This window comes from Ptychodera flava, chromosome 6 (genome assembly GCF_041260155.1).
Source record: "Ptychodera flava strain L36383 chromosome 6, AS_Pfla_20210202, whole genome shotgun sequence".
In the NCBI taxonomy this organism is placed as follows: Eukaryota; Metazoa; Hemichordata; class Enteropneusta; family Ptychoderidae; genus Ptychodera; species Ptychodera flava.
The window spans coordinates 38,192,974-38,216,589 of NC_091933.1; the positions used below are offsets into that span (position 1 = coordinate 38,192,974).

General features: G+C 38.2%; 2 protein-coding genes across 2 annotated transcripts in view; one reads left to right on the plus strand and one right to left on the minus strand.

Annotated features, from left to right (window-relative positions):
- On the plus strand, positions 1-19,202 carry LOC139135699 (uncharacterized). The gene is made up of 7 exons (XM_070703328.1): positions 1-435; positions 12,869-12,997; positions 13,753-14,415; positions 14,717-15,235; positions 16,095-16,352; positions 17,099-17,188; positions 17,390-19,202. Exons 1-7 carry the CDS (start codon positions 432-434, stop codon positions 17,476-17,478), a joined length of 1,752 nt encoding a protein of 583 aa, XP_070559429.1. The 5' UTR covers positions 1-431; the 3' UTR covers positions 17,479-19,202.
- Positions 18,714-23,616, minus strand: part of LOC139135698 (EF-hand calcium-binding domain-containing protein 12-like) — a 9,507-nt gene continuing 4,604 nt past the window's right edge. Inside the window, exons 4-8 of the mRNA XM_070703327.1 lie at positions 23,242-23,439; positions 22,238-22,391; positions 21,641-22,032; positions 20,652-20,877; positions 18,714-19,894 (exon numbers count right to left, since the gene is read on the minus strand). Of these exons, the coding sequence (XP_070559428.1) occupies positions 19,740-19,894; positions 20,652-20,877; positions 21,641-22,032; positions 22,238-22,391; positions 23,242-23,439 (1,125 nt within the window). The 3' untranslated portion in view covers positions 18,714-19,739. The remainder of the gene's footprint in view (positions 19,895-20,651; positions 20,878-21,640; positions 22,033-22,237; positions 22,392-23,241; positions 23,440-23,616) is intronic.

Below are 23,616 nucleotides of genomic sequence, written 5' to 3' on the forward strand. Positions count from 1 at the left end.
ACGTAGTGGGAATTTCCTTAATCCAGTTCAACACGGAAGTTATTGCACCTATTTTGGTCCAACTATTGTCCCTCTATACGGACCGTGGTCTAACCAAATCGTTGAAGTAGGACGTTACAATGTCATCGTCTCCCTCCCCATGACAGTGTCGCTTAAAACAATGGTTTCTGCGGTTGTGTTTCACCGTTGTGGTAAAGCAAACGCGCTGTGAGCACCGCAAGAGCGGGACATTACGAATACGCCTCACAGCCACATCTCAGAATCCTGATTTCCCGCAACCGTGTTTTTTTCCAACACCGACACTTGGTCCAATCACGGTTGTGTGCGATGAACGGGTGAGTTGGGTAGCACGGGGACTACATTAAAAAACGGAACTAACCGTACTGCAATGTGCAATCCTGGAGTACTACTCTGCTCAGCGAAAAAATAATATGGGTGAGTATCAAATTCTATTCAATGTGATCTGTAGCCAGTTTTACATGTTATACTGACGTCTTCTTGTGCTCCCCTCGCAAGTTTACGCCACTTGTCTACGTCAGGTCTTAAAATAATTCAACTAGATACAAGTTTTGTCTGTGAATTTATTAATAACAATATCTAGGTGTTAGACATTTTATATAGTTATTTCGTCATAGCAGAACTTCTGTTTCAAACAGGACGACCTCGAATGAACTTCCTCTTTAAATTGCAGTAAATATGTTTGCTTGATAGTTTCACGTCATAGGTCATTTTCACTTGGCGGAAGCTCAAGTGCGAACCTCGAATAAAGAACAGAGAATTGAATAAAGTTATTCGATAGGTAGTCATAGCGCTATCATAATTCAAATTTTCATGTAAAGCGACGGGTTGAGATCCCGGCATAGCTTGATTACTTTGTAAAGGACCCGTATTTCCTTGTAACGAAAAGGCTTATTACATGTAATGCAGCTTCCGGGTATTATACAGAATGTAAGACAACACTTCGTCGACTCGAAATCTACCGAAAAAGACTTCGTGTACTCGTTTTTCAGTACTTTGGGACCGGCTATAACTAGTTTCATATACTTTGTCAGGTTTTCATGACAAGAAAGGCGCAATAGGATGGAAGCGCATAGAATAGTGATTATGTTCGGCCTTTCTCTGGTACGACACCGTGGACCTATATATTTCATGTTGGAGTTCAAATTTCTATTCACATGCACCTGTAACTTGACTGTAACCCATTTGGTGTTGTGACTTCAATATCGCTAGTGATCAAGCTCAGATTGCGGCGCGAAGAATAACGCAAACAGGATATTATGAAGTGGTTTCTAAGGCTGCTCGTGTTATGAGAGGCACAATCAAAACAGACAAACACATATAACTGAAACATTATCCTTCAAACTTGATATTTTTTCACACAGACTCACACAAAAATGCATGAAATTGTTTTATAGTCACCTTAAATAATTCGAATATTTTATTTGCATTGGTTAATTTGATAACAATAAAGTTAAGATTAATATATTTACAAGCAATTCGGTAAAACAATATAGAATTTAAATAAATGTTCCAGAAAAGCATATTCATCTTTGTCTTGTGCAAACATGACCGACCGTTGGAATGATAACCTTAATTTTTTAAAGCATTCTCCAGACGAAAAATTTCCCAAACAGAATGAACTCTGTCGATTGAGATCAGTGAGTAGAATAAAGGGCAAACAGTGATACTTTCAAAAATTTTCATGAGCGTAGATTTTCAGAACTTTCAGTAGGATCGTAAGAGTAACAAGGGTACATTGATGTGAAAAAGTGTCATTTCACCGTATCTATAATTTTGCAAAAAAAAACACTCCCGAAACAAAGCTGGCTCACAAACGTACACTGTTTTATTTAAGGTGCGTTTTGCTTGCCGTGGAAGTTTTGTTCGTCTTTTTTAAGTGCATATGGATCAAATCAAGCTAATTTGAGTATGAATACTCATAAGATATGGATAAATTTTGTGCGTAGCATCCTAATCTTTTCATAAATATTAGGGCTGCGCGGCAATTCCTTCTCATTAGCGGAAGGCGATTGGGGAGCCTTATCTCGTGCTTAGTGTGAGCAACTTGAAAAATCGCCAAATTTACATGCAAGCTAGTAGGGAATGTGATTTCATTTTTTCGAGAGTTTGTCGATAGCATAGACAGTTTCTCTTCTGTCTATAGTCGATGGGGAAGGGCAAAATATGTTACTAAAAGATGGTAGTGGGACCTTGTTCTGAGGAGAGGGGAAGCGGGGAGGTTTTCTGGTCGGAGTAGGAAAAGGGAGAAACTAGTAGGCGGGAGCACAGCATTTTCAACTCCGTAGGATGAAGGCAGTCGTGGAAAGATATTATTTTCCCTGTTCACATATATCAGTATTTTGCATTTCAAGTTACATCGAGTTACAATTGCTGAAAAGTGTCTGATTAGTTGACGCTTAAGGGGACAAAGTCGGCCATTTTTCATGAATTTTATTTGATACGAGATACTACTTATATTGTTTAACGTGTTGAAAGATACTGAATGAATGGGTGACCATGCATATATCCGAACCCGGTTTTAGACACGATACATGAAACCATCGCGAAAATGAATTAATGGTCATGATCATTAATTCATTTTCGCGATGGTTTCATTTAATTTGTCAAAAATCGGGTTCAAATATATGCATGGTCACCTATTCATTCAGTATCTTTCAACATGTCAAACAATGTAAGTAGTATCTTGCATCAAACAAAATTCATGATGCATGGCCAACTTTGTCCCTTTAAGTTCACCCCTTAGAAACTTCAAGACTACCAAATAGACAGACAAATGGATTATCTTTATGCTGCATGGTATTCAGATATATTCTAAAAACTTGGATTACAAAACGATACAGGCATGATAAATCACTTTTCAACATTCGAATTTTTCACTGTTTATTTCCGTATTCTCTCCTTTATTTCCTCATTAAAGTCTTGCTCTAAATTCGTTCGGTTGCATGGTTGACAAGTACACCAAAACACACATAATATATAATATATATATATATATATATATATATATATATATATATATATATATATATATATATATATATATATATATATATATATATATATATAAACTTGTTTGTATCTTCTAAGAGGGGTAGAGTGCTCGATGCAGGGATGCAGAGCAATATTGCAATAACTATGAGAACACATCACACATCAAGTATGTTTGGTACCTATTACTCGAGTTTCACGCATACATGTGATCGTCAGATAGGTAGATTTTATTGTATGAAATTTGCTTCAGGTGCTTACATATAAGTATCAGGTTGGGTCAATCCATTTGTTGTGGTGGATTTGATTGAAATTTGACAAGTAAAATTTGTTTTCGTGTCGGCACTTGGAGACCAACTCGGAACGCTTTTTTTAAAAGGCTAGACTTATCTTCATTGATTATGAATAGCTTCTCTGTAAGACAAAGGTTGCATTTCTTTGACACATTGGAGTAACTACTCGCTTTCGATAGGATTGACCATGATAAATTAAATGGTTTGTCCTTAGATTTCAAGTGACAGACATACTTTGATAGCTCTGTGCTGATGGCGTATGCCTTGCTTCGGAAAGATTGGACATGATTTGCATAGGGTGTTTTACCATAGACAGTAGAGGGGAAGAGTTATTGGAAGACCAAATTAGGTAATTACCCATCAACTTGGCTGAGCACTTTGCTATATGACCTTGCGTTTACCTCAACAAAAGTCTGTTTTATGGTCTGAAGACTGATAAGAAACCACCAAACTCACCAGGCAGCTCCTCCACTGAGTAAACTGATATGCCTACACTGGAACAAACCATTTTCTACTGGCATCTAGTTCATTGGAGAGTTTTGAACGGGGGAATAAAATGTTGTAAAGTGTAAAACACTATTTAACGTTGTCATTTTGTGTCCTGTCTTTGTATATATGCATAGCATTACTAGTTTTTGAATCAGAATTACATACATCGAAGAAACATTGACTGTCAGAGCACCCATCCAATCATATAATAAAAATGAATTATTCCATCAACGTCGGTGGTAGGCTGACATGGCTCATGCATGGAAGGCGGTTAATTTGACGACTTTTGTACACTCCAGATCAATAGAAGTGATGTGGCGATGTTTCAATTCCAAATAATCTACCGAGGCAAAAGCTGTCAGGTTTAGGCACTGGACACAAAATGACTCTTTATATACACTGGGTAGTAACTCTCACCGTAAGACTGAACCTGGGCAATGGTGTCACTTGTATATTTTGGCATAGATTGTGAAACTATGTAAGGATTTCCAGAGGGTTGTTCACATAAGCAGATTACAATGTGTAAAATATGATTTTATTAATCATAATCGTAATTTATTAATAATCATAATTATCACAACAATCGGGTTTCCAGACGGTATTTACACAAAGTAGACGACATTGTTTGTAAAAAAAAGTTTCATATTCTGTAACATTCATGTTATTAATTTATTAATATTCATAATCATTTTTATTATAATAATAGGAAAAATCATCACAAATAATGCCTAATCGACCCGTGCAATAGATCTTGTTTTACACCATAATATTTTATTTCCCCTTTTCACAATTTTCCCATGAACTTCCAGGTAAATGGGTTGTTCCAGAGTGGGCATATCAGTTTACTCAGTGGGAGCTGCCTGCTGAGTTTGGTGGATTCCTTACCAGTCTTCGAACAATAAAACAGACTCTTGTTTGAGTAAATGCCAGGTCATATAGTAATCTGATTAAAATCAGATGTAGGGTACGGCGACGTCTATACTTCAGCGGTATTCTCTTGTTGTCGCCTCTCACTACTAGTGGGACGACAGCAAGAGAATACCGCTGAAGTATAGACGTCGCCGTACCCTACATCTGATTTTAATAAAATTGCGTCATATAGCAAAGTGTTCAGCTACACAACGTTAATGTCTGACTTATCAACAAAGTCTGTGTGTACTCTAGAAGAAAACATTTGTGATGAACATGCAAGTGTAAACCGTCATCCTGAAATAAAAGACCTGTAAGTTGCTGGGTAACCTAATTTAGTGTTCCAATATTTAACTCGTACCATAGGGTACAGGGGACAGTCCCCTGGGGGGGAAGGTGTTTTTTGTGGAACGGTTTACCTTATTTGATTTTATTAATATTTACTGTGATATTTCAAATAAAGAGTTCAACTCACACCGTCTGACTGCTTTATTATTACCTACAAGTCCTTATCTCCTCTCCAACTTGTGTATACACCACTGTAATTGCTCCAAAAACATTGCCAACTTGCTTTCGACTCCAAACTGTCTGACTGTGTTTCCAATGCCTACAATTCCTTATCTCCTCTTCAACCAGTGCACATACCACTCTAATTGCTGCGCAAACATTGCCAACTTGTTAATGACTGAGCGTATCAGCGGATTAGCGTAATAAGTCAACATCACAGCCGTCCCACACGTAGTGAAATAATGCGTGTGGGACGGCTGTGGTGTTGACTCAATCACTTAATCCGCTGATACGGACAGCGGATTAGCAAGTTGGCAATGTTTTCGGAGCAATTACAGAGGTGTATACACAAGTTGGAGAGGAGATAAGGACTTGTCGGTAATAATAAAGCAGTCAGACGGTGAAGTGTTGAAATCTTTATTTGCAATATCATAGTCAAAATTAATAAAATCAAATAAGGTAAACCGTTGCACAAAAAACACCTTCCTCCCCACCCCAGGGGACTGTCCCCTGTACCCTGTGCTCGTACACACACTGTAAATGCGTTGTCATTGGATGTAATGTTTCACCTCATTGCATAGATTATAGATTTATACTAGCACGCTCCCTGGAGTGGGCAATTGGTCTTGATAAGGCATATACATTCGTCTGTTAGATTTTTATCATTACGCTTGGTGACCCGTTTGTTGTGTGATTTCATAATACTGTCCATGTTCTGCATGTAACTGTAGCCTAATTTGAACTTTGAACTTTGTGTAATTTACAATCGGTCGGGAAATGTTTCACAAGGAGACGGAAGAATTCCTTTCCAACGTTTGTTTTCACACTCTTACTGTAGGGTGGGTTGAACCATATAATTCTACGCTGTCTGTATGTATATATATATATATATATATATATATATATATATATATATATATATATATATATATATATATATATATATATATATATATATATACATATATAGACACACACATTAACTTGGGGCAACTCGTAAGGTTACTTTTAACTCAACGAGTGAGAGGTAAAACTATGGCTGGGGCGTTTCACAAATGACTACGTTAACATTTTGACCCCACTCGTAGCGACCTTCCGTGTGTGCATATCAACAAAACGGATACTGATTTAACATGGCCTTAAAGCTGCATTTCAGTTAAGACGACAGTTCAATATTTAGGCTCTTGAAAACTGATAGATGGAAGTCATCTCTTTCAGCTAAATTCTTCTCTAAATTTTAATTAATTCGTTACTCTGGCAAATTTCTGGTGTAATTCGTTACTTTTCACTACCTTGGCCAAAAGAATTTTAAGTTTGTCACCCCTCCTAGATCTCTTTCAACAGTTATATGGCGACGCGGTTTTCGAAAGTTTTATTAGCTCCCTTGACCAAGCAATCGACACGAAAGCAACAAACACTCATGGTTACAAGATGACAACAATAACTTCTTCAGCGAAACTCTTTTACTATGGTATGTGATCATACTTGGCATTCTGCCATTCCTAGCACACTCTCAGTTCTGCTATTTTTTCAAACAAATTAACGCGAAATAAAGCTGACCCAACTATTCTAGATCGACGTGCGTAATAATGAGAAACAACCCCTTTTTGATTATTTTTGCCCTGTGTAAGAGAAAAGGGGTTTCCCCATTGATATTTTCTCCTATACTGAGACTTGTTTTTTTCTAACACAATGCGCATGTACAATTGCTATGTAAGGTTCCCGTCTCTTGTATAGTCATGAAATGAATGGTCATCAATTAACATCTCTCCTCGTTGATGTTAGGTAAAGAAATGCAAATTTAGCTTCGTGTTTATTGTTTGTTTACATTGTAAATGCAGTTGTTATAGAACCACAATTTAGTTTCAAGTGTTATTCCTCAGTCTGTTCTCTGTCTATGGTGACTGGGCTGTTCAACCATATACATGTAAATCGTCCGCTCCACTTTCTTTCATTAAATCACAATATCTCCGCAAGCCGTGGTCGAATTAAGGAAATGGGGAAATTATTCGTAACTGTCACTGAGCAGGCTCGCTAACACTGTTGCATAACCGACACAAATCATAGAGAAACAATAACTTTTAACCCGACAAAATCATGATGTCATACCAGCCGTGGTCCTTCCACCAACACTAACCTGGACAACAGCAATGTGTCGGTTTTTATTATTAGCTTGTCAGCGGTTACTGTCAAAAGGTCGTGTGGCTCGGTACCAGGTGACGCTTTGTTTCGTCGCCAAGAAAAGTATTCCCTAGCCAGCTTGGTTTGAGTTGTTCGTAAAGCCATTGTTATTGATTTGATTCGGTTGATTTTTTTTTCTTGAAAAATTCCAAAAAGCTACTCTCATGGGACACAAAGCAAAGAATTTATTAACTTTGGCTTTACCAGAAATGCAGTTCTCTTTACATAATATGTTTGTCTTTTTAGAGAAGCGTGTTAAAAGGTATGGCGTCAATATTACCCTTGACAAATATATTCAAGTCCAAGGTACGATTCAATTGTCAGCAATTATAACATTGAAAACGCGCACACACAAACAGACACACACTCTCATTTACACTGCTGTATGCGATGCTGCTAAGTTTAATACTAGACATTTCGATGTGTTTTAGGGAGTTCTTCACTAAATGGGCTGGTTAATAATTTCGCTATAATTTCTTTAATGTCAACCACAATATATTGTTCTACTCCCTAAAACATGTTCAGATACACAGTATTCCACCTGTCAGGCCAGCTTGTTATGTACATGTGTATACACAGCATTTTTTTTGTTTACGAGTGAATCCAAGTCCGGACTAAAATTTTACTTAAACTGCAGCCTGAGTGTACTTTACCTGTAGACATGCTGTGTTGACAAGCTAAATAGTTGTTGTTTAAACATGAAAAAGAAGTTGATGTTAACATGTAAAATAAAAATAGTGATAAACTCACAGCTTCTGGCACTTAAAGAAACAATTATTTGTTTTGCCCGTATTACAAGTGACTTTTCAAAGCTGGTTGCAGTGGGACGGCATTGCCCATAATTTCCTTGAGGAAGTAATCCAAGATCAAAAAAAAAAAAACAAGAAAAAAAAAAAGAACAAAAAAAAACCAAGTAAAACGATATCGGTTCACAATGTATGGAACACAAAGGTGTCATTCATGAGAAACCTGAGTTTTTTTTTCCGGGTATAGATTCAGTCAAAGAAGCGCCGATTGCGATAAAATCAAGACAAAGGCCGGTAAATATAGGGACTTCTATGCACTGAATGGCATCTACTTCCAATCCAAGCTTATCACGCAGGATCACGTGTTCATGTTATACTTTATTACCGGACTCTCTGACAAATTGACAGACAGCGCCGTTCGCATCACATCGGTTTGTTGTTGCGAAGCCCGACATTGTTACCTCTTGTGGAATGATAATGACAAGGTTAACTTGAAAGAAATACAAAATAGTATTATACTATTACCTTGTTGTTTCTTGACAAATAATAACTATATCCCTAGATAAAATGTTCAACTCTTCATTGACTTCCATATTTCACCACTCTTCAGATACCTTAGCTATCAATTTTAACCTCGCTAAAAATCCATACGAGATGTTCACACTGATTCTTTCAGTAGCATGCAACAAAGTATAATCAAACTATATTTGATCAACCATATGTACTCAATCATTGCCATCGCCATTGTGCCATAAAGTAAGCTTCAAAATTACTATCTTTACTACAATGTTCATCAAAATTTTATAGCTTTAAGTGGGGGAAAAATATTAGAATAGGAGGGTTTTAAATATGGTAGTCGGGTTAACGAAAACACGCATGTATACAGTGAGAAACAGATTAACAAAAATGGGTTTAAATAGGGAAGTCAGGTTTACAAAAACACTCATGTTTTTTATTTGACCTAATTAAATCGCAGAGAAAAAAGCAATTTTATTATGGAGTCCCATCATCAATCCCAGGTATGCATTTTGACGATAAAGTTTTACAGCAATATTCCCTGGCAATGATCCAATTCATTTTTGGTTTCATAAACATTTACAATTCTTTTCTGATATACCACTGGTGGGGTTCATTTTAAAGCTCCAGGTGTAAAAAAACTTTTCACCACCTTTGTTTTTCAAAATTCAAAAATTTTATTTTTCTATATAAACACTTAATGAATCTTTTACCGCCTTACTAAGGTGCCCACATTCCAACTTAGTCATTTATTGGCCATATGGGGTTCCCTTTGTGTTTCTTGTGTATTTAAAAATATATAATGAGGCAAATTTTAAGTTAAATTTGACTGGTTGGTTGGTTGTGTTGTGCCTTGGTATTGTGTATGATAAAGATGGCAATTTATGGTTAAAATTTAGATTTGTATTGTCTTTTTTTTTAGTTCGAACAAATCCAATCTCTAATTGCAAAACAAAACTCTGCCCTCTGACATGGTTTAAATGGTTTCAGAATTTCAGTAATTCCCATTTTACTGCCGATGTGCGAGAAATTTGCCGATGTTGTAATTTTTTAATGAAAGTGCTTCCGTCCGATATGGTTGCATACATTATTCATAACGTCTTTCTGATGTTGAGACAAATTTGCCATCTTTGCATTTTATCACGAAAACGTAAATTTTGACCAGTTGATGACCAAATAGCAGTCAATTTTGCATAAATGTACCATCTCCGAATAAATTTGCCAAAACGACGCCCTTTTGGTGGTTTTGAGAAAAGTAGCCGTTCCGACTTGGAGGACGTGAGGTATTATAATTCCGAAGACTGCTATCACTTTAATTTCTGTCGGTACAGATTTGCAGATATTGCGTCCTGTTCATTTTCTTGCTAATGCCTTTCGACTTATTTTATGCATATCAAGACTTTCCATTTTGTCGATATCGTGTCCTCTCATCGAAGAAAATATATCTTTCGAATGGATCGTCATTACATTAGTACTCGTATTACAGATATATCAGCTTTGTAGCTTTGTGTAGAATGTTTGTACACATTTTGTCGTTGTTGTTGTTGTTTTTTACTTTTTCAGAAACGCGTACATCCTACGGTACACGGTAATTGCACGCGTACTGTACATGACCAGTTAGCAAGAGTTAGAAAATATCTTTGAGAAAAATGCAAAGATATAATCGTCATTGGATAATAATACATTTTGTGTCAGAATTTTAAAACTTCAGTAGTCGTATGAAAGCTGACACGCGACGGCAGAACTATGCGTATGTATCCCCGCCCCCGGCGCGCGTAAATTCTAGTTGAGAGTTCGATGACTCCACAGGGCGTGGCAAGAATTATTAGTGTAGAAGTTATGAATATGATCAATAAATGTCTTGTATTAAACTTCTTTTCATTATACAAGCCTTACCTGTATCTAGTGTGTGCTTATTACTTTACCCTAGCTATATGTGTATAGTATTTCAAAGAAAACAGTCTGTATCTGTTAATTGCCCTCCCTCATCCCCTTCATTAATTTTTTCTGCGGATCCCTCAGCTCATAAGCTCATAAGGTAGTAGACGGACGTCTACTACCTTATGAGCTGCTAACGAGGTATTTGGTCAGGGCGATAAGCCCCCCCCCCCCCCCGCGTCAGTGATCGGCAGAACAAATTAATGAAGGGGATGAGGGAGGGCAATTAACAGATACAGACTGTTTTCTTTGAAATACTATACACAGATAGCTAGGGTAAAGTAATATGCTCACACTAGACACAGGTAAGGCTTGTATAATGAAAAAAAAGTTTAATACAAGACATTTATTGATCATATTCATAACTTCTACACTAATAATTCTTGCCACGCCCAGTGATGACTCCTATGGTTATACCACGCCAGGGGGGCGCACACCGATACACTCGTAACATGTCGAGTTTTATACTTTTCGTCGTAAGGCGCAGGTAATTCTTCATTCAAACTGCGAAATAATGATAAACATGCAAATTTACAATATACCGTAGAGGTTAAATCAATCAAGATGTGCCAATTCTAAGCCATTTATTTGTTTCCCTTCGGCATCATTAAAACCACACAAGTGCATAGGGTAGGCGACGGGGGTCACGTGTCAATGGCGTTCGAGAATGGTGTCAGTGAGGCAGTAAATGGAAGAGCGTCACTCACGCGCTCGACCGACCGAGTAAAAATACAAAAAAGTGCAAATTCTGATGAAGATCGAAGAAATTAGCGAATGAAAATATTATAAATTTAATGACATACAAATAAGGGGTTACGACTTCAATTTTGTGTTGCAAAAATCACTTTAATTAACCATTCACCACCGGAACCTCCAACGGGGGTACCGACGATTGATTGAATATTTAAACTTTCATCTCTCTCGCGAGACTGAAACGGGAGTTTAAAGAATCGCATTTTTAGTCAAATTTCGGGATTTTTATCACATAATTTGTATACCGTCATATTTCTGAACCGGTAGAGAACCTGGAATCCCAAACTCACGCCGTTCTTCGACTATAGCGCGAGAACGGGGCAAAATAAGAAACGAGATTACAATCGTGCAACCCGAAAAGATTTTACTATCTGTGATAGGAGTAATAAAGTTAACACAGGGATGGCGGCCATTTTGAATTTTGAATATCGGTAAATCTTTAGTTATTTGTCATTCTAGTACTAAAAATTGCACAGTGACCCCCGATTTCTATTCTTGTTTTTGAAAGAGAATGGTGGAAAGGTTCCTTTATCAAGTTTGAGACGCCAAAATTAAGTCTTTCACTTTCGAGGCGCATACTACCTCAAGGCCAAATGTACAGATTGAAATAAGCTTAAATGTTTGTCGCACTTGCGTCGAAGTGGACGTCTAATCCAAATGTAAAAACATAACGACATTCTTTGATGTATACTGAACTAAAGCTGTATATGACCGATTGGGTCATAATATAATGCCCTTCCTTCGATTTTCACAGGTCTTGTTACTCTCTCACACAGTTTTGACTATGATTGATGTATTTTTCGCCAAGGTGTAGGTTTTCAAAAAATATTCTTCAACCGATTGATCTTTAAACATCTTAGGACACTATAGGTTTACCGAGTGAATATATGTTTTATTTCAATAGTTACTATCTTCATGGTTCCTACCGGTTTATATGTTATCACACCTATATATTTTCATAATCCGCCGTGATTAATCAATTTATTTTGAGCTTACTTTTGAATTGTAAATATGAAAAAAACAACTGTATTTCTTTTATTATCTGGTAAAAAAAGGCATTCGATTCAACCAGTTTATTTGCTGGAAATAAAGTCATCGCCGACGATAGATTACGCTGAAAGACTGTTCAAAGGTTGAAGTCCGCTACATTGTACAAGGCGGAAAAACCAGCCTGCTCAAATTGGAGCACGGCCAAAAGTTGTTTGTCACTTTGACGTCACTTATTTGACGGCTCCCACAAACAAGGTCTGGCATATAATGAAATGAACAAACACATTCAATTGTCACTGTTTTAAATGACGATCTGAAATCCTATTTTTTTCGTTTTGAAGGAAGTAAAAACATTCAAACTTGTTTATTTCTTTGTATCGAAAGTATAACCGAGAGCGTTTATTAGGGTGGAGCTGCATGATCCCGACACAGATTTTTTCAAAGGAATATTTCTCATCAAAGATGACAAGAAAACCCCTCATACTGTATATTTTCAACTGCTACATTAAGACTGACCTATATCTTGTTAACCTGTAGAACATGATGTGACACCTCAACATGCTGGTCCCTCCAGATGTAATGACGTCATGGTGGAAGAGAGACCTAACGAGGAATATGCCGAGAAAAATGAAAAGCATCAAGGCTTGTTTGAAATCAATGACAAAGGTAGGCAACTCCACAGTCAGTGTTCAAATTCGTGATTTTTGACAACTGTTCGATGGTACGGGGTACGTACAAGTGTACACAGTACTAGTCCTTGCAAAGTTGGTTGTTTGCGCTCTGGGGACAGTAAGTGATTCTGTGGCGTACAGAAAATCAGCATTTCCTGGTGATTGAACCATGAAGATCCTACAATTCTTTTATGGTCGCAAGTTTGTTTGTTTGTTGTGAATTACCTGTTGCGATGAACTCAGAAAATGTACTTTGAAGTTGAATAACTCGTAAATTAAAGTAAATATTCTTGTCTAATCCCGAACCATGCAGGGTGATCCATGATTATCACTATCAATCTTCAAAGACATTACTCAAAATAGTCTGAAGTTCATCGAGCGAGAACAGGCAAAAGATCAAAACCTAAATGTGATTTTCGAAGTGCGTGGCTAAAGTTTTGGTCAATATTTTCGATCATGTTGCTCCAGGAATTGTTTTGATTTCAATGAAATCTGTGTTTTCGATCTTTAAACAGTTTAGACAATTTTTATTGATATTGACTTTAATCTGCGTGGATGAAGAGAACAAACAGTTCATTTCTCCATGTCTCGAATGATGAAATCAGATACATACAGCAACTTTGACCCTGTAAATGTTGCGGCATTATGTGTTTTGTCCCGGATGTACTTGTATTGGATCTTTGAACAGTGTGGCCTGACTGTTGTGAGCAACTGGTATATATATTTAAAATGTGTTTTGTTTCACTCCAGGCTACCTACATCTTTACTTTGGAGGAGACGACAGCAAGTTAAGTATTCCACACAATGTCACGCTGTTTTACATGTCAAAGCTGAACGAAGAATTAGAAGAACAAGTTATTCAGAAGTTTTGTGAAATCTTGCGTTTTTCTTTCGGACCAAACAGTGACGTTGATACAGTTAACATTCTGAACTGCATCGACGACGATGACGATGGCGATGACGCAATCAGCAGACTGCAGTACTCTGATAGGGTCGTCTTTGTTCTGTCAAAGTCTTTCAGGACAATGTGGGATGAGCGTGAGCTGACAGCGGACGATGACGCCATGGAGCGCCTGGATAGAATCATGCACGCCTTCAACTATGCCTTGAACGAGGAAAAGAAGCCAGACTTCAACAAATATTTCGCAATCCGCTTCAGTTACACCAGAAAAACTGAAATGCCGAAAACACTGAAACTGAAATGCTACGAAATATCCGTGTGTCATCCATCCACTATTGAGAAATTCTACGCGAGACTACTCCAGCAACGAGGCAAAGTGTCAATGCCACAAGTCCTGGAGACAATAACGAACTCTGAGCTGGGACAAGAACTTGTAGAAAGCGTTAGACGTTTACAGACACGTGACGTCACGAAATTAATTGATCGTGGTAAAAGTGTCGGATTCTCACCATGTAAGTATCGGACAACGAATGGCCAATGATGTTTTTGGATTAAAGTTAGTGATGAACTACGGATTCCCCGATAGTTTTAGATTCCCTTTATCCCTTTTACCAACATGGTTTGGCCCAAACCAATTGTTACCGATGGTGATAGTGGACCTTTTTATAGGGAATCGGGGTGAACAGGTTTAATGTTTTGCATTAGTTACTTCCATCGCCATCATCATCATCATCATCATCATCATCATCATCATCATCATCATCATTGTCATCAGTATCAATTCTTTATCATATATATACCCTCTGTTCACAGGTGACCTTGACTCTCAGTGTTTCGATGTCCTCTTTCAACATGAAATGATAAATGAAAACGAACAACAAGAAATCAAAAGGAAAAGCTCCCCACAGGAAAAGCTGAATGCTACAAGCGATATCATCAGTAAGAAAGGCTGCATTTTCGTTGAATATAAGCAACTCGTGGAAGTGTGGCAAACGAACTTGACACATAAACTTCATGGGGCTCTTCAATCTAATTTTTGCGATCTGATCGGAAACATCGGACCAGATGTTCCCGCTATTTCAGATTTTCTTCAGCAGCAAGAAGTCTTCACTGCACACGCTTCACAGATCGTCAGGGAGGGAACACCCCAGGACAAGGCGCGCAAGCTGCTGGGAGAATTGCCGAAGACTGAGAGAGCCTTCAACAGTTTCTGTGACGCCCTTGACAAGTACAACTCCGGCTTGGCCAAATCCCTCAACCTGAGAGGTTTTGCATCCAGCGATGATGGCAGTGATGAGTCAAGTGGGCCGTCAAGTTTGACGGAAAGTGAAGGTAAAGTGACGGACAAACTCCTACGCCTGAACTTTCTTTTGTGAAATCTCTGGATTCCACATTATGCGTTCCCTGCAACACTCACGATCCCGAGAGCAGCGTACAGAATTCTGTGAATGAACAAGCCCCTGAAACAGCCTTATCAGTAAAAGGAAAATGGCGGGAACTTTGGCTAATATTTACATTCTGTATGTTCCATAAAATAAACATATTTTCTTATTCGGCCACTGAAGTATATGGAAATCAAAGCATTGTTTAAAGTATGCGACATATTATTGTCCATCAATAAATTCTAGTCTAGATTTAAAACTAGGCTATTAGTAATAATATTTGACATTGCATAAGTAACTGCTGTGTTGACCAGTGAAATTATAAGAGTTTTCAACTTGAACTGTAGAACTATACAGGCAGAACAACATACCAATTATCATTATTCTCAAAAATACAGCAAAAGTTACACTGAGTTTTAAAGATGTTTTAGGATTGCCAATAATCATCAAGATATCGTTTACTAATAAACCCCAGCCAGCTAAAGCAAACACTTCTCTTGACAGTAACTGCGTGATTCAGAACAATTCAAGGTGCGGTATACTTTCGACTAACGCGATGAGGCTATGACAACTTAAATTCAGGATAAGACTCATACTGACGTGGAACGACGAAAGTTTCTCTTTTCTTTTTATTTTGGCAATCGAAAGACTAATCTTTATAACATAAATCGAATCTCGCCGTCTTGGTTGTCCTAAAAAACATGCTTCATGTTCAAATTATTTGAAGTGCCATGCTCGCTGAGTCAAGAATTGCGATCTTAAAATGATGTAAAAGGGATATTAAAATGTCGGTTTCTATCACATTTTAGACGATCCCGAGAGCAGCGCACAGAATTCTGTGAATGAACAAGCCCATGAAGTCGACGAATCTGTCTTGGTTACCCCTGCACCTCCGTCGGAACTGAAAAATGAGGGTGAAGAAGGGGAAAGTGAAGAGCCTGTAAAGGCGGAAGAGATTCCGAAATATAACGAGAGCTTACCGACAGAAACCGAACACTTCCGTGAAGCGGAGGAAGGTGCGCGTGCGTGCGAGTCAAACGGCACTGGGGAATATTCTGTCTCAACAGGTCAGTAACAAAGTGCATTTGCAAATGATCTCCCTTTCTTGTTGAGGAAGTAGACGATGAGAATGATTGAATATTATGTTGACTGTCGTAAATACATGATGTCAGCTATGTTAAAACGACCTTTCTTTATATTAGAAAAAGGAAAGTCGGCTGCTATTTGCTGTTTCATTTAAATCGAGAAGCTTCTTTCTTTTGAAAAGTAAGTCATGAAATTTGCGCAAGTCCGGGAATTTCACCATTTTCTACCCGTGCTATAATGATAGAAAGCGCTAATTGTATAACAGATACTGACTAAGTACCTATTTTATCTAGGTGTACATTTCTTTGCACGTGGAATTATTAAAAGTATACTCCAGGTCAATTTGCAGTTTATACCTTCAGGAAATATTCACCTATACAAATATACTAGCGTGCGACAAAGCTGCAGGTAATGAATAAATTGAAAGCTGCGCCTTCAAGCGAAAAGAAAACCAGATAAGAACTGCATTCAACCCGGAAATAAGTACAATAGATCTCTATACCTTGCTAATTTCCAGAAGTTTCAATACAGTGTATGTTTTAAACTCATATGAGCTTTGAAAAAGACGTGGTAATTGTAATCTCTCTTATGAGATTTAAACATTTTAGTATTCCATTTTGCTACGCATCTGATTTTGGATCAGACAGAATATAATTTAAAGTCATAAATAAACTTGTTGAGATTTCGTTAAAAAGTTGCATTATGTTTTTGTTTTGTTTTTTTTCAGGTGAGGGCGCTATCGCGGAAGCAACAAAGAGTGGAGCTAAAAAAACAGCGATTCAGAAACTAAAAAAGTTCTTTAGATGGAAGAACAAAGGTTAGTTTTCAGTACTTACGTAGCATATTTCATTTGTGTGTACATATGTATGTATGTATGTATGTATGTATGTATGTATGTATGTATGTATGTATGTATGTATGTATGTATGTATGTATGTATGTATGTATGTATTTGTGTGTGTGAATGCATGTTTTCTCCACCTGTTTGTTTATCGACTTATTTATTGATACGTTTCAGACTCACAATCCCCTCGAGCCGTGAAGTATAGAGAACTTATCAGCAGAAGCAGCAGTAACGAAGAGGAGGACAAGCATGATGGTGACTAGGATTACGTCACCGATGATGATTTAGATTAAGCGATAATCAGAAACATTTGTCACAATCTAATAAGATGTGCTCTACTATGTGTGCTCCCTTTCTGTTTTTTCATGTAACACTGCTTCATATCAGAATCGCCCAAAAAAGTTGCTGGGAAATGGCATGTTGATATTTATGCTCACTTACGCGTGTTGATCAACACATGAACATAGTATCGTCTTCGTTTCCGAATATGCAAGTGTGTCGAACACATTTCGTACCTGTTCTTGGGAAGTAACAGATACATGGGACGGGCTGATATTTTATTGACCCGTCCGTCATGGAACTTATTGACCGGGTGTTCAACACTGTCACCGCGTAACAGTCCAAAGATCATGCATCTAGCAGACTGTTGGAATGTAGGGTGGTCTGAATGCTGTGTACAGAGGTTTTGTTGCAAGACCAACGGACATGTACACATATGCCTACTCTGTGGGATACATACAAAACTATCATGGCAGTTAAAGTGTTGATAGGTCGGAGCGAGCTCCAGTGCCCCAATCCAGCCAGTGAACTGTAATTTTCATTTCTGAACTTTTAAATTTTGCATAGTGATTACTGATTGGTCAAAGGCAGAAGCGGCTTACATTGACCGTGAAAGGGAGCTAGAGAGAAATGTGTAGCATCGTAACATACAACGACATCGCAAATTATATATAAATCATTTGCGTTTATAAGAAAACGCACGACGTATTTCTCGCTCAAAAAACCAAAAAACGACGACTGTGTAAGGAAAGCTGATGTCAACAACGAAAGTTTACATTTTACACCTTTGAATATACTAAGATTTTCAGTTCCTATATTACAGCTTGTTGTAACTTTGTAATGGACTTATCAAACGTTAACGTATTCAACATTCCTTTCTTGGCTGAAAAAACCGCGCGTCTATCTATGAGCAACGCGCTCTTGAATCGGCTGTGATCATATTCACCGTGATCCAGGGTCGTGTTCCGTCATGTGGTTCCGTCATATTTACTTGTTCAGCAGGGGTACCTCTTTACTATTTACAAAGCCGAAGTTTACACTATATAATGAATAAACTAGAGAACAGTTGTGAATTAGCCCGCCCTTCTGGATTCTCTACCAGTTTATTACTCACATTCACCAAATCATACTCAATCGCTCTGAAGCAACTAACATTTCACGTGACGAACATGGCGGCAAGTTATAACTTATTTCGTAAATATACTCAGTCACTCTTGGGTAGTTGTACATAAATATTACTGTACTCAGGGTATGTATTCGGATACAACTTAAAATGGTTTTTAATTTACATTAAATCTTAACTGTTCCATTAATTATAATCATTCTGCACAGTTGAACAATTTAACTTCGTCGAAGGACGAGGCAATCAAAAAGGTGTTTACAAATTATATTTACAGTCACGAGCATGACATATGTTTAGTTTCTCGGATGTGCTCGTACAAGAAACTTTATTTTGGGATTCATTTATAACATCGGAGCGATATTTCACCGTGTAACAGAACCAGTGAAGGGAGAGGTGCGACCACTAGGTGGCGCAGTCACACACTAAAAGTAAAGAGACGCGAAACGTAGTGTACCCAGACCTGTTCACTTCATTATCCAATTTAGTCTCTGCTAGGAGAAAATTCAATTCATGTCATACAGTTAATTTGTATTTGTTTATTTATAAATAAATTAACTGATCTGTGTATTTCACAGTAAGACATCACATTATGTTCCTGTCTCACAGCGTTTTACTCAAACCAGCCAAGCTGAGTCAGCAACGTGACCGAGCGATTTATCTGTGATACAACTGTGACAAAAAACTTCCCTTTATAGATAAATAACCTTTAATGTTCGTTCTGCTACATTGTGCTGTCGAATATTCCAAAATTATTGATCAAGTCTGCTGTTTAGCTAGTCACGGCTGTGAATCTACAAGTGTTACCTGGCGCGCGGGAAGACTAAAAATAATTTGACTGTCGTCGTACTGAGCCCCCTATCGACAGAAACCGTCCATGAGCTATGACAGTTGGTGTGACTTTTTGTGATCTCCACAGACGATGAACAGATCAGTGACTGTAAAACAACAGAGTCATGCGTCCTATAAATGTTTTTGACCATGCCAAAAATAAACATCGAATTGACGTGATTCCTTGTGATGTACGGCAGTCATTCCTATAACAAGGCTCCTCTACAGGTCCACTCTCTAAATCTCACTGAAAACTTCCAAAACTGTCCTGGATCAGGGATTTTTCTGGTAAACCTAGTGCTTTTTCTTGGCGGATTTTTGTTGCATTGATGTTAGATGACGACAATGGCGCGCAAAATGAACTCCGCATTTCTTTGAAAACAGTAGACCAGGTTGGCGTATTTTCTTGGTTACTTCGCTGAGTGGTCTGTCGTTCGGGAAAAGTAGACCTGGCGTAGAAGAAGCGGAAATGCGATGTATTACAATTTCGGGACTTTCGAGTGCACAGGCGTTATTCAATAAAACCCTTATTGTTAGTGACCTTACAACTCCACCGCGACAACGCAAAGCAGACTGAGGGCCACACTTGAAAATGGCGATTAGTCAGACATGTACATTTCCTTGTTTTCAACAATTACATGCATGCGTAAATTGTGTACAGAACCTAGTGAAATCGGTCATAAACCTTTGATTTGTCTCAAACCGATTTTTTAAAATAATTTTATGAAATGTCATAGCCTATGGATAATAGGTCGTGTAGAGACAGGATTAATGTCAGGGAAAATTAAACGACCAGCTTATTGTTGAAAAGAAAGAAAAAAAATGGGCGACAGATTTTATCATGGACAATCAAAGGTCAAAAACCTCGTTGACTTACTCCATCTCTCAAATATCCATTCCCTTTGCGAGACAAGTGGACGTGAAGTTACTGTAAATTGTAGCGATATACATGCAAAGGAACATTTCTCAGGAACTAAGGAAAAATCGCTCATCAGACATCGTATATTCCAAATCGCTTAATACAAATCTTCAGCGTTGTCCATGGTGTCACGACGTCATTTGCGAGCCGAGCGGTACGCATCTGGCTCCACGGAATACCCGTCTAAATACACGCCTATTTTTTACCTTAAGTCCACAAAGTACATTTAAAATCTCAAATATGAACCATGTCGTGTAAAGTAAAAATTCGACAAGCCCCAAACCTACCATTTTCAAGCATCCTTTCGTCGATTGGTACGTTTCGCTGTTTACATCGAATCAACACCTGGCGGAATTCCTTTACGTGGTCCTCTTTGTACTTGTTGGCGACGCCACTCATGTCGCCGGCGAGCGAGCTGAATGTACTGAAATTGTCAAGCTTCGACTCGCCAGTGTATATGCGCTTTGGTTCTGCAGATTTAACTGCTTTCTTCCTGTTCAGGGATTTTCCAGACTGTTGATTAAAGCGTCAAGAGACAAAAGAAGAATCTAGCTTCAGGCGGTGTTATCATTTACTGTGTACCAACTTAGTAATTTTTGCAGACATTTTTGTGTTGTAAATGAATGATCAAATACGTTTGATTAGGAAATTTTCCCTTATTTTGAACAACCCATGTTCATGTAAAGTACATGTTCAAGATCATTGGACAATACACTGCAAACCTTTCAAAGTACACTTTTGATCTTGTTGCCTTGTGTTCTTGACCGTTTGCAACACGGTCTTTGATCACGTAACGATTATAACAATTTAGATAGCATTCACCCCCACAGTTGCTCAGGGGTCACCGTGCAAAGTAAAGAACTAGAGAAAAAAATAACCTAGCATTTACCGATATTTGACATTCAAAATGACCATGACTGTGTGAGCTCCATTGGGGGAAATAAATTTTCGATTTCAAAAAAAAAACTAAGACGGTGGACATTTTCCTTACTTCAGGCGCTTTAAACCCCCCCCCCCCCCCACAAGCGGTTGACCAGAAAAGCATAATTTGCAAAACTTTGAAATTCCGAATATTTGACTCGAAGGCGCATTCTACGTCAAGCGAATGCGGATAACAATAAAAAAGAAATATGTATATTATCTACATTATCATGACTTGCATAGTTACAGCTACCAGACCTGTCGACGCGCTCTTACAAAGTTATAATGAAATTTTTAGATCTACATACAAGTCATCTTTGGATTACAAAACAAACTACATGTATCACAAACTTACTAATTTATTGAACACCTTCTCCCTTTTCCTCTTGATGATCAAATCATCCGGATTCATCTCGATTTGTTCAGAAATATCGATCGGAGGCACTTCCAGTAGATCGACAGCCTCCTCGAATTCCTCGCCTCCTATCACAGGGGTCGTCGTCGCATTCCTTGATTTGTGAGATGGTGCGGACCCTTGGCGTTGTTCGGTCGCGGAGTGGACCCTAGACGACTCCCTTGATTGTTGGATTCTCGAGGTTTCGTTGTATACCTGCGCTCTTGACGACCCACGTGAAGATTCGCCCATGCTCGGCAACAGTGCCGAAGATTCCCTCGACAGGCCTCTTGACGACCCAACTCTGAAGTTATCCGATGAACACTCGCGAGAATACCAGGCTGAGTCACTTTCTACAGGAGAATTAGCAATGTGTTAACTTCAAGTCATTTATGATTAATGTAAATGATGATAAAAGAAACAAACATAAACAACAACATAAAAAACACGCTTCAATGTTGTGCAAGTACCGTAAAACATATTCATGTTGCACATGTGAAATCTCACCATAAACGACACTGGAGTCAACCTCAGCATTATACATGTGCCAAAAATTACCTTCTACGTCCGACGTGCTTTTGAGATCGTTCTGTTCTTGTTTGTACCTTCTAAGCCCGTAGACAAATTTCCTATAGTCCAGCTCTCCATTTTCGTCGGTGTCAAGGGTCATCATGAGCTCTTCAACTTCATTATCGGACAATTGAATTCGAGCCTACGGGTGAGATTTGTACAAACTTTCATTTTTTGATCTGAGTCACTTCACTCCTTATAGCGAAGTCACTTCACCCTGTTTTCCCTAGCTTCAAACAAAATGATTGTCGGACAGCTTAATTCCAAGCCTGAGGGTGAAAGTGGCGACAATATTTTGGTAGATTTTAGTTAAAACTATAATAGAGCCTTTTCTCAATCACTGCTGTCCATTTATATTCTTACATATTGATTGTATTACCTTTATCGGAAAATCGGCTTAAGATATTACCGCGAGTTGATTCTGTTGTAAGCGGAGCCCTCCAGTCGACAAAGATTTGACTTTCGTTGGCATTGTTAGGGGAACGTGCGATTTTATGGCTTCGAGCAAGGCGTACAAATTGTTTAGTTTTTATGTTTATCGTCCCAAAAAGGGGACCTAGTTAATCTAAGGAAGCTTAGACAGAGTGGCTTAGCTTAGGGATCAAGAGAATTAGCCTCAAGGAGTAAATGAATTCTCGTTGTTTCTGATTATTTGCTGACTCACAGAAGAAAATATGTGCCTTGTATTAAGTCTTTATGCCCTGAGAAACTACCTTTTTTCCGCACAAAGAGACTGGCACGGCACTCAACTGGCCTAAAACGACGGAGAAGCCGTGTCGCTGTTAGGATGTTTTACCGTGCGTCGAGACGATTACATTGCTGTGTCCACAAAAAAAAAAAAAAAAAGAAAAGAAAAAAAAAGAAACGAAGACATCAACTGCCAAAAAACTTTTCGGAATTTTAGATTTTGACCTACTGATGTTTAATTCCTATATATGCATAAAAGGTGATTTTCTTTACCAGCAGTGTATAGAGGAGAGCATTGCACTTACCTCAGCCATGCACTGTCGAAACTGTGTCTTATTCACCTTCCAGTCTTTATTTTTGTCGGCTCTCATGAAGAGTTCAATCATTCTGATTCTCTGCCGTTGAATGTAGTCAGCTATCAGAGCCATGGCTTTTGCAGAGGGTTGGATTATCTTGGGTTTTTTGAAACTGACAGTGTTCGGCCTGCTTGGTAATTCGGGGGTCTTGGTTAGAAGGAGAAAATAACAAATATTCTTATTGTAACGTTACACTGTAATTTAGGTAATATTATATAGGGCTCAGCCCTTGGTGTCGCGCCAGGGGTTATTAAAGATTGGCAATGTTATTTGTATTGATTCATGATAAACTGTAATTGTTACTTCATAAACGTTAATATGACA